This window comes from Colius striatus, chromosome 2 (genome assembly GCF_028858725.1).
Source record: "Colius striatus isolate bColStr4 chromosome 2, bColStr4.1.hap1, whole genome shotgun sequence".
NCBI classification, from domain to species: Eukaryota; Metazoa; Chordata; class Aves; order Coliiformes; family Coliidae; genus Colius; species Colius striatus.
Window position 1 is genome coordinate 111062985 of NC_084760.1, and position 14551 is coordinate 111077535.

The 14551-nt window shown below is 38.7% G+C and overlaps 1 protein-coding gene across 6 annotated transcripts in view; it reads right to left on the minus strand.

Annotated features, from left to right (window-relative positions):
• MAP4K3 (mitogen-activated protein kinase kinase kinase kinase 3) overlaps positions 1-14551 on the minus strand; it is a 77835-nt gene that overhangs the window by 22915 nt on the left and 40369 nt on the right. For 4 of the 6 annotated variants that reach the window (XM_061989127.1, XM_061989125.1, XM_061989124.1 and 1 more), the window contains 7 exons: positions 9204-9262; positions 7988-8026; positions 7644-7697; positions 4052-4094; positions 3217-3379; positions 2144-2253; positions 688-729 (listed from right to left, as the gene is read on the minus strand). In XM_061989127.1, the coding sequence (XP_061845111.1) occupies positions 688-729; positions 2144-2253; positions 3217-3379; positions 4052-4094; positions 7644-7697; positions 7988-8026; positions 9204-9262 (510 nt within the window). The remainder of the gene's footprint in view (positions 1-687; positions 730-2143; positions 2254-3216; positions 3380-4051; positions 4095-7643; positions 7698-7987; positions 8027-9203; positions 9263-14551) is intronic. The other 2 variants (XM_061989128.1, XM_061989126.1) reach the window with 1 other exon arrangement.

The following is a 14551-nucleotide window of genomic DNA, read 5'->3' on the forward strand; positions in this document are numbered from 1 at the left end:
AAAAAAAATATCATCTTTTGTGCTTACACATCCTTGGATCAATTTTGTTTTCTTATCTAAAGATGATCTGGCCTGGAAGCAACATAGCAAAAAGGTTACAATCAGATGAACTCCCTATTCATTCACACCTACATGAATTCATGCACGAGGAGGAGAGTGGTGAGGGCAGAAATGAATTGCCAAGAAGGAAAGACTGGCTCTTCTGATCCCAGCACTGGCTAAAAGCAAGGTGACAAGTCCATGCAGGTATTACAATGAAATTCTAGTTTTCTCTATATTATGATGGTGCACATCAATATCTGTAACAGTGATAGCCACTCTTAAGGCATCCTTGAATCCTAGCTTCAGAAGTGTTGAAACCTAGAGTCGCCTAAGTTTTGAGCTATGTGCAATTCCTGAGGGGCATCAGCTCTGTGACATAAGCCACAGAACTCATTCCCTTTTTGATGAGAGAAGCAAACAAAACTACTTCCAAAACTTATTTCAAAACCACAAAATAAAGGGTGATTTCTAAACCATCACACTTGGAGTCTACATTTATAAGACATACTGGCTTATTGTATCTACTGGTATTGTGTTTCCTTCTTTTCTAATAAAATACTACAGAGATTCAAAACATGTACTCTCTCAGCTTTAGTAAGAAAACATGTCCTGCTTCCAACATGCATTTGTATGAGTAATACTCACGTGTACTTTAGGTGTGGGAGGAAGGCCGTTACTAATTGGTTTCTAGAAAATAAAAGTTTAAAAGTATGATTACACTCACATCTGCATGAACATGCACATTCCCTTCCCCCACTGACAGTGTAACCAAAACACACGTCTGAAAAAATCCTTTTAGAATGCTGTTAAAAGCACGTGATAAATAACTGAACATAATTAAGAGAATTTAAAACCCCAATACTTATACCTATGTAAGAAATAGATATAAATCCCTCCTCCACAGATTTAAGACAACAGAGTTGTGTTGCACATTTCTACACTAAATAGAAGTCACTAGGCACCTACTGGGACACGCTGCTGTGTCCAGTGCCACATGTAGTAGATCTGAAAGCCATGGCTGAGCTTTGACTACAGTCCTAATTTTCTTAAGCATGGGGTTAGGCTAGAGATCTTCCTTCCAACTGACACTTCCATAATTCTGCAGGAGTTTGCTAACCATGTGTCTCTAGCAATGACCACTAGATGTAAACTGCATTCTCTCATAGGAGGAAAGGCTGTTGGAACTGGGGCTGTTTAGTCTAAAAAAGAGGAGACTGAGGGGAGATCTTAGTAACATTTACAAATATCTGAATGGTGGGTGTCAGGAGATTGGGACATCCCTTTTTTCTATAGTAGCTAGCAACAGGACAAGGGGTAATGGGATGAAACTGGAGCATAAAAAGTTCCACTGAAATATAGGAAATACTATTTCCCTGTTTCAGTGAGGGAGCCCTGGCACAGGCTGCCCAGAGGGGGTGTGGAGTCTCCTTCCTTGGAGGTCTTCAAGACCCGCCTGGACATGTTCCTATGTGACCTGTTCTAGGTGACCCTGCTTCTGCAGGGGGGTTGGACTAGATGATCTCTAAAGGTCCCTTCCAACCCCTACCGTTCTATGATTCTCTCTCGATTGCAACTTCACATGAGTACATGCAGCATATCTGGACTCTCAGTCTACATTTCTCCATGTTTTTCCCCCCTGAAGACCACAAACTGTGTATGTCTTTATCTGGGATAGGAGGAAGACTCATTTTGGAATGTCCCTGATCCAGGTACTGTCCCAGAGCTGGCCAAATCCTCCAGCAAAGCCATCAGGTGGCAGCATTTCCTTTCATTTCCTCACTAGCTTAAATAGCCATCGCAGCACACCAGCTCTCTCCTGTAGAATCTCACTCTCATTACATGTCTCTCAAGCATATCAATGCAAACAAATAAATCCTGTGTATGCAAGACTATGTTAGTTTCTAATGAGTATTAAATATTGGCTCAAACATCAGCTTAAGAGTGTATCACAACTAGACAACGCAGCAAAATTGTGCTTTGAGTCAAAAGAAAGATGCCATCCAATATATTTTCTATATTAAAGTATGCCCACTCCTTTTCATTGTGCATGTAAAATAGTTGAGACAACTTTAAAATAACACCTAGAAGATTCAACACCTACCAGGATTTCCTTCTTTTCTTTCATTGAAAAACTAGTCTCTCTAGCTTCATTCTGTTGATGTGGTGATCCCTCTCTTTCACCATTTAGTTGTACAGAAGTGACTCCATTACCTAGAAAGATTCATATTTAAGTGTGTGTTCTTCTGTCTCCAACTCAAAGAGTAGTCTAGCCTAAAATAACAGTTTTCAAGGGGAAAAATCTCCACTTACGTCAGAATATGTTCCACTACCCTAGTTTATTTCTGAAACACACATGTTCCTATAGGTGCACATAAAACCATCCAGTCACACATTCAATCTCAGCTCTTGGCTTTTGTTAATTAATATAACAAATCTATTTCTATGCAGGCATAGAAAAAGATGCAGTCATGGTTATGAGGAAAAAATACATATATAAAGAAAAACTTGTCTACAGGTTATGCTTCAGCTATCAATTCTTTTACAAACAGCTTCAGGCACTTTTTAGCTTAAGTGTTATGGCCTAATCTGCAAACACATCAATTGCAGCACTAAGTATGTATCAAGGAAGAGTTAGCAAGATATTAATTAAGACTCAGACATTAAGCTTTCTTATAATGTGCCAGTCCAGGATAACTCTTAAAACCATCAGACTAACAAAAACATAAATGGAACAGTTTGAGCAAACAATAAACAAACACAACTACCTGCTATACTACCCAACCCATTTCATTACATATAAAAGCTAACTTTGAAAGCAAAACTCTATTTTTCACATGTCAAATGACAACAGTTGACACACAGGGCCAGAATCTGAAACCTACATACAGAAGAACTTCTTTATTGCCTATGACAATCCTGATATACTACATTATAAGCCTGTTGCTTAGAAAAGCAATTCATCACCAATGACATCAGCTGGAACTGTGTCAGTGACTTTACCAGACCATCTGAAGAGTTTAAGCATGCTTTCTTCATGTAATTTGGCTTTCATGCACTGTGTGATACTTTCCACCACAGTATGTTTTAATGTGTGCATAAGTGAAGATGTAGAAATAAAATCACATTAGACTACTTAAGAAATATTTCTATACTTCCTGGTGTCATTCTTATTACCTAAAGCATTAGACTTCTGTGGAGGTAACCGAGGAGGTGGTGGTCTGGGTGGAACCTGAGATGCAGATTTTGCTGGACTCTCTGATGTTGGGCATCTCTTGATCGTCCCTTGATTATCATTTTCAGAAGAGTGAGTTTCTTGAGGGATAAAGATGGATTTAGGCTGAAAGAGGCATAGTAAGAAAAAAAACACAGTGAAGAAAGATTTAAAGCATTCATGCAATGAGAAAAGAATCCACATGCACAATTTTTTGGGTCCTAGAATCTTGATATATAAATTCATAAAGTAACATATTTTGTCATGCAAATTTCTTTGGAAAAATCCAAACTAGGAGGAAATGCTCAGCAATAAGGAAAACTTTGATACTGACACAGGACAAACTCAAAATCATTATATTCAAGTCATGCATGAAGCAATTATTTGGAATACAGAAGTGTCACTGGTTACAACTACAGAGAAGTAAATAAAACATGTAAGTAGAAACTAAGGAATATTCAATGCTACAGGCAGAAATTTGTGTAAAGGTTCCCAAATAGGGAATGTAACCACAAAAGGCAATGTTATCTATACATTGGCTGTACTAATGCTGCTAGTAAAATCTTTCTCAGTCAGAAACAGCACTTTCACATTGATAAATACCCTACAGTGCAAGATCTCATGCAGAGCATGAAGGCTACAAACATACAGGTCAACCCCTGAGATATACCCTTGACTTAAAACTTGATTTGAATGTTTAAGTCACGGCTCAAGTCAGAGAACCATCAGTACACTCATTTAAACAAACAAATGCAGAAGTGCCCTTTTATTCAGAGCAACAAAATGCCCCTCACTTACCTTTGGCGGTAAAGGAGGTGGCACTTTAGGTTTCATAGTAGCACTACAAAGAAAAGAAACAAAACAGTGTTATCCAGTGCAGCTCTCTGGACATCATATTTCAGTACTCAAGGGGATACAAGATTTTATAAATGTCATACAAATAACCACCACTAACTTGCCAACACCACCACTGTATCCAAATAACTGCATCTTGAATACTTTCATTTTGTTGTTGTTGTGCATACCACAGATACTATCCCAAAACTCAGTAGATCCTCCCTAGAGAGCACAAAATGACATGAACTGTTTTGCTGAAGATGCACATACTTGTGCAGGAAAAAAAAAGTGGAGAGATGCAGAGTAGGTCTGATATATTGACTCTTGTTGAGAGAAGAAAGATTTAGGTAACAATGAGCATTCCCAAGGGACATCTGTAGTTATATAGGACAAAGGAGAGTTCAGGCAAAACTGATGAGTACTATTCCTTGAAAAAACATTTACCACTGACTTCAGAGCAGCCTTACACATGAAAGAGAAATCCATCTGCAGGGGACAGCTAGCCTAATGTCTGGGCTGGTTGGGAGGTTTTCTTCCATTAATTCATTTTTTCACAGAAATCTTGGAAAAGACAACTTTAATGCAAGAACAGTTCAACAGCTTGGCTCAAGAGTGTAAGGTAACATCAGGAAACAAGAAAGCTGAAGATTTCAGAAACATTCTTCCTCTACTGGGGCTGTGTTTTAAAGAATATGCTGCTTTTTTTTCCAATCCTAAATTGCTACATTTTCAAGATTCTTCCACTTCTATCCTGTTTCCTAGTCTTTGGGGACAGAAAATTATTTCCATTAAATGAATTAGGAATACAGCTGTGAAAACTTGACACTCTTGCACAATATTTTCCTTCTTTTTAAACTATGTTCCAAAGTTTTTGGAAAACATCCAAATAGCAAGATATCTGTCTCCTTGTTTACAGATCAACAATGTGTCTGCTTTGCTTCATTCTTTTCAGGAATTTCTGTCCTGACATCTTATTGGTTGCTGTTACTTCAGAGAAGCTGGAAGGGGACTTCTGAGAATGAATTACCCTGTGTCATGCACTTCAGTTGCTACAGGGGTAGAAATTATCTTCTTTTCGTAACACTGGACCAAGCTTAAAGTCTTCAGTCCCATGTGTCCAAGCCCCATTTCTATTTTCTTTCATATTCTTCCCTGCATCTCAGACAGTCACCACAGTGTTATTTGGCAGCCAAAGAGAAAAAGGACACCAAACAACAACAACAAAGCCAACGGTTTGGCACAAACCTGACAGATATTTGTACCATGTGCCCTAGTTTCAACAAAGGGGTTTATAATACAGTTGGTCACCACTGATCACACAGAGCAGTGCCCCAATACTTTCTGCTTTCTCACAGCTTCCATGACCATGAAGCTGAAGAATCATCATCTTTGCTGCACAAGAGAGAAAAAGAAATACTAATATAATAAAAAATATTAAATGGAGATGTGATAAAATGTGATATTGTTCTGAAGTGCAAGGCCTCTCCACTGCTATGAATCACCCAGCTTCAAGGTCATGCAGTGGCAGCAGTTTGGACTGGGACACAAATAGCTGCTTCATTGGTTTTGTTCTGGATCTGACTGAAGAAGAGACCAACATCACATATGCTCTTCACTAGCAGCTCCACCTCAGAGGGTACAAATCAAAAACTGTTGACTCTTTCTGAGTTCCACAGAAGTAATCTGAGAGTGAGATGATGAACCAACATATTGCAGCAGAGCTTTGGGCTCAAATAGATACCAAAGGGAAAGGCACAGATGCAGGATCTGTCAGATGCAAAGCTGAGGCATTCAAGGTTGACCCCTGTGCTTACAGAAAATTGTCAGGCCGCCTCTACAGGGTAAGAACACCTAGGATGAAATACAGGAAGAAGCAAAAGTATTTTTTTAGAAGACTACTAGTGACTGTAATTAGGGTCAGATGAATTGGAACCTCTCTGTGTCACCTGAAAAAGAAAAACCACAGAAATATGACAGTGACAGAAGCAGCTAAAGTCAAGGCTACTCGAAAGTTCTGCTTGAGCTTGTGCCAGAAACAAGGATGTCCAAGCACTGGACAAAGAAATCAGTGCAAGCACTTCATAACAGCACAGATCAAGAGATTCCAAGCCCTGGAACACTACTGAAGTTGATGATACTGACTGCAAACAGAGCAAGAAGGGGGAGTGGGGAGAAACTTTAAGCAAAAAATTAACAGACACAGAACTATACACAAAAAAACCCCATCCAGAGATTAGTATGAACAGAAGAATCAAGCTGAGCTGGCTTGCAGCAGTGCAGATATCCAGAGCATCTTCACTGAAGGCCATCAGAGTGGAAGCTGGCAGTATGGAGCTATAGGGGACAATTACATTCTATAGTACAGGAAGCCTGAGTTGTCATAACCAAGGTCTAATCTCAGCTTGGTCCAAATGCAGGGGAGCAAATCAATGAGTAGCATTATCAGCCTTTTCCTTTTGAAGACAAGACAAAGGAGCTTCATATTATTGATGAACTGTGCAATCAATCATGCATTTAAATAACCACTAAATAATGAAATGGGAAGAATTTCTTAAGGAATTAGGAAGGGAATAAAGCCTGCTGAAACCTGACTAAAAATCATTTTTCTTCTATAAATATCACTTGTGTCAAATAGTAGACATACTTGTGCTTTGAGAAGTTGATCATTAAACAATGATGCAAGTTTAATGTACTTGTCACCTGTCTTGACATCAGACACTACGAGTAGCTTTACCCTTCCTGAAGGGGGCTGTTCCTCATGCTCAGTGGAGTGATAAAACCACCTGCCTTTGTAATTAGAGAACAGCAGTAAAATAATTTGGAAGCAGGCAGGGGGAGAAAGAAAGAAAGAGATTTGGTTCTCTGTAAGAGTTAGATGTCAACAATAGATAACACACGTTTTACAGGTTTCTGGTATGATGCAACAGCTTTCAAAATTATCTATTAACAGAAAGTAAAGAAGAATTCTGTCCCAATGGCATCTTTCTTTTTCATCTTTATATCAGATTTATTTAGGAATGTAAATTGTCACATACTGGCTGTGCATTTTATATCTTTTCATCTCCTGTGTCCATCGAAAAGAACCCAAAAATACTTACACCAGTGGAATTTGAGTGTAATTAATTTAATACATGCCTATTGATACTGCTTTTGCAGTCACATAACTTTGCTCTTTCTCTGGTAAGGGAGGCAGCTTTATTCCAAAAATCACGCACTTCCCAAGTTGAGAATGTAAACAGAACAAACTCAACAGTTATGGATACATTTTATGTATTTTTAATGAGATTTATATAACTATACAGTCATCAGTTCTAAAGAAGACACCAGCACCTAGGTCAGATCAATATAACTATGCCAAGATCTTGGTCAACAATACAAGATAATAGGACAAGAATCCAGTAACAACATTCAATACTTACCTTAAAGAACTCCATAGAAGAAAAAGAATCCTGAGCTATTAGGGACAGAACACGATTCCTATTTTTTTCAAGCTTTCATCTATTCAAGAATCAGCTTTTATATTCACTTATTTATACAAGAAGAGAAGACTTACTGTTTAGCATCATCGTCTGCATCATCATCATCCTCTAAATGTGCCACATGTCCCCTAAGAAAATGAACAAAGTACTATGGCTGAGTGAGTTCAATTAAAATTACCTTGGCTACTGTGAAAAATTTTTGAGCTCAAGGGCTCCTACCTCTTCTACAGAATTTTACTGTCTCTTAGCTTTTTATCTTTACTGTTATTATTGATGGCACAGCTGCAACCCAGACAGCTAAGCCTCTCCCATATCCTCTCAGCAAGTACAGGGAAAAACAAGTAGTTGCGACAGACATAAGAAATCAAACACACAAACGACTTGAAACAGACAAGAAGGGAAAAAAAAATAGAATTACCGCTGATGCAGTTCTTCTTCAACTGATTTTAAGAGACTCCTTCAGCATTAAATAAGAATAAGAACATAGTTTAATTGTGGCACACGAATTTAATTATCAAAAGCCAGGGCAAACGCTGCTATGATTCTACCACTAAATAATGCAAAGCATGTTATTTCAGCTGGCTTTCAGAACATCTATCAAACATCCCCACACAAATGAATATAGCTGCATTTTTAATTTCTTTTGATTTTTTTTTTCCCCAGAACACACTTTCATGTGTGTTCATTAATGTACTATAATGTATTCATGTTATTAAAGCAGTGGTCTTTGCTCCTTGTACTGTGAAACAAGGACTATCTTCGCTTGATCCCATTTAAAACAAATCCACACTATCCAATGAAATCATCATAATGAGACTGACAAGAGGATTAACCTATTATTGGAAGAAATTCATTCTTCTCTTAGTTAATTTTTGTAACATTCTGAACTTCTTTTGTTGTCTTTGTCTGAAAATACAGACAGGGAGGAATAGCAGGCAAAACGCAGGGAGGAGAAACAACGGGACTTCAGAAGGTATCAGTGCTCTTATTTTCTCCACCTAAAAGATGGTGTAGAAATATCATGCTCTATGCTTAGATTTTCTGCATTTTAAAAATGTTTGATTTAGCAAAGCCAAGCCAGGCATCCTGATTTTGACATGCATAAATGTAATTAAGAAATTGGGTGGAAAAGGAGGATCACATGGGAAACTATTTCATATGATTAATACAACAAAATTATTACATTTATGAATGTGAAGTTAAAGGATTTTGCTGAGACAGGTAAGTTTCATTTTTTAAATCATCTAGAATTGAATGTTCCTAGTGCCCTACAACATGAGGAAGAGTATAAAGCTATGTCTAAGAGCAGCACTGGCAGTTCCCAGATGGGGTAAAATTGTCCTCTGTGGGACCTGTCATGCAGAACATTTTGTTAACAAATAGGCCTATATAATGGCTCTTAAAAGGAAGTTTAAGCACCATTCAGACACCATGGTCAACTCAGCCTCAAGTACTGAAAAATGCTGCAATTCTGTATCATTGGCATTCCTATTATTTTAGAAATAAACAGTGATTTTGGAATTGTAACTGATATGAACAAGCTCCACCCACAAGAGCTACTGTATACATTTCTGACTTTGATATTTAAAGTGTCTTAAATCAATTAAAGGCAGAAAATACTGTTGCTTACTCACTTATTTGCACCCAAGAAGTAGCCACACTGAGGACCATGACCATATTCTAGCTGCAGGTCCTACAAATATAAGAGAATGAATCTTTAAGACAAACAGGTGAGCATCAAACATATCCTGTCATATTGCTGTTACCCTTCTGCCACTCCCAAGCACCAAAGCAGCTCATTCCCAGAGCTTTCCTCGCCCCTAACACCACTCTCAGGCCCATTGTACCCACAAACCTCCTCTCTGGCAGTTTGCTGCGTCTCTATTCCCTTTTAAAACTCCAACCTTAGCCCCTGCCTTAGATACATAGATTCTTTGCTCAAATAAATCTAACTGCAGAAAAGGAAACAACACCAAAAACCTTATCAAAAAACTCAACACCAAAGACAATCAAAACAAAAAAAAATCTCCACAGCCAAGCTACTTTGTGATCTACCAAAGCCTGTAGAGAACCCTGCCATCCCTCACTGGCACATTGTAGTATTCATTTCAGATGGGGATTAATTCTGGCAGAATGCCTGAAATGCCTTTAATACATGGGGATGGAAAAGAAATAAGCAGAGAGGACAGTAAAAGTGTTTTTATAGCTGTGGTTATAGCAATATATATTTTAAGGATAACTATGTATGTTCTCATGTATACTTTTAAGATCAGCTTAAAAGACAAAAAAAAGACAGTATTAACAAAGTCAAGCACTCCAGCAACCATGGAGGATGGGCTACTTAGAAAAAGAAGTGGCAATAGGGCTCCAACACTATACTGCAATAGATGTTGTATGGCATACAAATTTAGTGCACTAATGACAATGCAGGGACCATATTGAAGCACCATCAAATCTGCATCTGCCAGGATACTGCTATCTTTACAGGGTATTTTTCTCTTTGGGTGAATTACAACAGGAAAAAATCTGAGCATAAATTTGCTCCCAAAATACAGAGCGTATTCACCGGGAGAAATGAGTTATTACTTTTCTCCTTTCCAGGAAACTCTTTAAAGGTGTCTCAACAGCTTCTGTGGAACAGGCCTCTTTCAGCTGCAGCCCATACCAAAAGCATGCCATCCTTCAGAAAGATGCCCCGAGATAAGAGCGAGAAGTTTGGATTAGATAGTGACAGTTCACAGGGCTGATCTCCCAAAAAGCCATTTCTTAAAGTCAGAGGAGTCTCACACTAGATTTACCAGTGCTCTAAGCTGATGAAGCAGAAGCCACTGAATCTTGTAGTTCCAGACTGAAGGGCAAATCACTTCAATGCAAAGTGATGAATATTGTTTAGTGCTTGGCAAGGAGTCCCAGGTTGTTTACCACACCCTAAATCCTGCTCTGTAAAGCTAAGTAGTACTTTCCATATGGGTCTTTCTACCACAGCTGGCAGCAGCATTTAACTGCTTCAGTGACCTTCCACATTTTCCCAAGACAAGTGAAGATATTGTGGCAAAAACAGTATGTAACTGATAATTACTTGATGCAAAAGAATGCATTGATCAGAGGGTTGAATAAAAATTGCACAGGCAAGCCCAATGCTGGCATTTCCTGAACCATGGAGAGACTGACTTTTCAATCTTCATACCAACTTCATTACACATATTCTTTTATTCTAAAATGAAGCCAAGAAATCCCCAAACCACCAAACTCCATTCACTTCTATGCATCTGACTCATAAGGACTCAGCTTTTCCCCTAGACAGCTGTCAGTGCAGCTAGGAAGTTAGCAAAGAAGGGCTTGCAAGTGACCATGTCAGAAAGCAGGAAGGCTTGCTCCTCTCCAGGAAAGTGTTCCCAGCTCTACAAAGCAAGTGGAAGCATCTTTAATCCCTTCTGCTATCTTTGTTTTCCTTCTTCATAGTTTCATCCTCCTCCTATGCCTCATTCTCGACTCCTCCAGCTCCTTGCTCCAAACAAGCTCAGCAAGTCTCCTTCCCTCAAGAAAGGCCACTCTAGGCTCTCTGCAATTTCACTCTTTTCATCACCCTCAATATCTGTCACCTTATCCAAGCAATTCCTTTCTGCTGGTCCTCACCACCACTAGATGTATTCAAATCCACCACAAAAAAACCCCCTCAGATTTAACACATTTACTGTACTCATATTACTTCTATGCAATCTCAGAAACACCCTAATGTATAGCACAGGTATTTTGAGGATTCAGCCTCTAGAGCAGAAAAACAACAAGACTGGAAACATAAGACATCATCAGACTCACAAACAAGTAGGTTAAACAGGTTGTGTGAGTCTATGTAAGAGGATGCCAGAACAAAGACTGGGAGGTTGTTGAGAAAAATAACCCCAGATCACTCTAATGAAATCTGAGATTTTCACCTCGAAGTGACAAGCATTTGCTGCAAAAAAATCATATTAATCAAAAGTGGAACATTGAGATCTTATGCTGGGCAGAGCCAAAACATATGTCCATTTGACACACTGCAATGTATGGCTATATATACACTGTGCTGCAATGACAGGAAAATTAATAGGAATAAATAAGCAACGCCCCATAAGACGTAAGGAGCCTTCATCTGTCACACTTGTTCAGCTTTACTGGAATTTTCTTGATGAAAACTGACATCTGCCAGAATTACTTATGTTTAAATGCTTTAAGAAGACAAAAGCTTTGTTTTGATTGTCTTCTATTGTGCTGTCTATGAGCATTTATTTGATTCTAGTTGGACATGTGCATTTTTTGCCTTAACTAGCTTGCTAAGTGCTCTTTCCAGCCCTTTAAATATTGCTGCCTTTCACTCCAAATGTGAGGTGAAGCAATTGATTGCCAGGGCAATTCCTTCTTTTGCACTCTTGACAGATAAATCCTGAGAGCTAGTGAACTTTTAAAGAGAGCAACCCATTTTTTCTTGTACCCTCTATTCCAAATATATCCAGAAGTTAGCATTTTATAAGCCTTGCAGCTAAACATTTGATACAAAAAAACACTGGTAAACACTGCATGTATCCTGCAAAGCCTCCAGTGAGCTGTTATGGTGGTGGTTCTGATAAAGTGTAACTAAACATTTTTCAAAGACAAATATAAAGGTATTTTTCAACAAAAACAAACATTTATCAGTTCTGGATTCCCACTGAGAAGAACAGATTAGCACTAACTACTAAATAATGCAACAATTGGCTTAATAAAAGCTGTTATCTCCACTGCACCCCTGAAGTAATCCCAAAAGGTTTACGAATCTGTATTAATATTTTCATTTAGCATACATACTATGACAATTAGTTAATTAAAATTGTTTTCAGATCAGGCAACGTTCCCAGAGACTAAATCTGAGTGACTGGACACATTTTGAGAGAACCTTGAGATCTACAGCCAGTGGGAATGGGAGGAGGTTTACAATCTTGGTGTTAAATCAAAGATGCAACCCCAGATTATTTTGCATTCAGCCACAGGTCACCAACCATTCCTGGACCAACACAGTCTATACAAGACACTGCTATTTGCTGGCAATGATCACTTAGGGGAAAAAAAAAGGTAACACAGGGAATAGTTACCAGATATTCTCAACAACCTGGGTAATATTAAATGCATTCACACCTTCAGATAAATCCCACGTGTAAAGTAATCAATGACTAAGAAAAGTATAAACGTTTCCTCAAAGCAAGACAAATTTGGTAAGGCCATGCTATGAAATAAATTCCCAGAAGGATCAGATTTACAATACCTTGTGCAGTTTAAATTTCAAAACCTGTTATTTATTTTCTGCAGAATTTCACAATGAATTAATTGCTACTGCAATTTTGACAGTTTCATGTTCCTAATTTGTTCTGTAGGGCTGAGCTTTACTGGAAATCTATTTTTAACTGTTCAGTTCTTTAAAAAAACAAAACTGAGTGTATACAGAGAGTCAGAACTTCACAGTTACTTCCTAAATTTTCTGTTCCTGAAATCTAACAAGAAACAAGACCATTTGAAGTGACAAAATTAAGACTTTAAACCTACAAAGTGCTGCAGAAGTAACTCTGAATTTCAAAGAATACAAATGGCCTTTGGATAACAAACATGTCATAGAATCACAGAATAGTAGGGGTTGGAAGGGACCTTTAGAGATCATCTAGTCCAACCCCCTGCAGAAGCAGGTTCACCTAGATCAGGTCACATAGGAACATGTCCAGGTGGGTCTTGAAGACCTCCAAGGAAGGAGACTCCACAACCCCTCTGGGCAGCCTGTGCCAGGGCTCCCTCACTGAAACAGTGAAATAGTTTTTTCTTATGTTTAAATGGAACTGTTTGTGTTCCAGCTTCATCCCATTACCCCTTGTCCTGTTGCTAGCTACTATAGAAAAAAGGGGTGTCCCAACCTCCTGACACCCACCCTTTAGATATTTGTAAATGTTACTAAGATCCTCCCTCAGTCTCCTCTTCTCCAGACTAAACAGCCCCAGTTCCTGCAGCCTTTCCTCATATGAAAGATGTTCTAGTCCCCTGATCATCTTGATGGCCCTGTGCTGGACTCTCTCCAGCACTTCCCTGTCCCTCTTGAGCTGAGGAGCCCAGAACTGGACACAGGACTCCAGATGAGGCCTCACCAGGGCAGAGTAGAGAGGGAGAAGAACCTCCCTTGACCTGCTGGTAACACTCTTCTTGATGCATCCCAGAATTTGTGACAGGTAAAAATACTCTCAGCCACTCCCCATATTTGCTTCCAGCCTCGACCCTACACCCTTTATGATTCATGCTGCCCAAAACAAGCCTAAATTTCTGAATGTTTTGAGGTTTTTTTCCAGGATCTTAGAGATGCACAGCTCTGCAAGAGTTGTTGCTCCTAAGGTATTTTATACAAGTAGTAGAAGAGCATCGGAAAGCACTCAAGTAGTGATTTATCAGCTTGTGAAAAAGTATAACCTTTTCCTCTTTATATATGAAAAATCCATATGTCATTTCTCACTAAACACATCTGAAACCAACACTGTCAGAGCAGGAGGGGACAGTGGGAGAAGAAGAGAAAGTCTGATCAGTATCTCCTGGTGCACAACAGAAGAAAGAACCAACTGTTACACATTTCTTTCTAATATCCAGAAGGATTAGGTCTTACTGGAAAATCTCACAAATGGATGAAGCATTACCATCAAATCAGAATTCTCTTTGATTCACTGTGTGCACAGAAGGTTGTGAAGAAAGCACTGAAACAGAAAGTTCTCTTGATTGACTTGAAAAACCCTCTCATAATTGTGACAATAGCACTTCTTAAATTTATAATAATAGTATTTTTTTAAGAGTGCACTGAACAGCATGGGGTAAGAGAATGATAGGAAAAGACTATCCAGTTAGGAGAGATGTTCTCATTCACCTCAATTCACAGATAGTAGGGCTAGTAAGATACACAATAAGACAGAAGTAACCTGAAAAAAAAAGTGTTAAGCTGAAA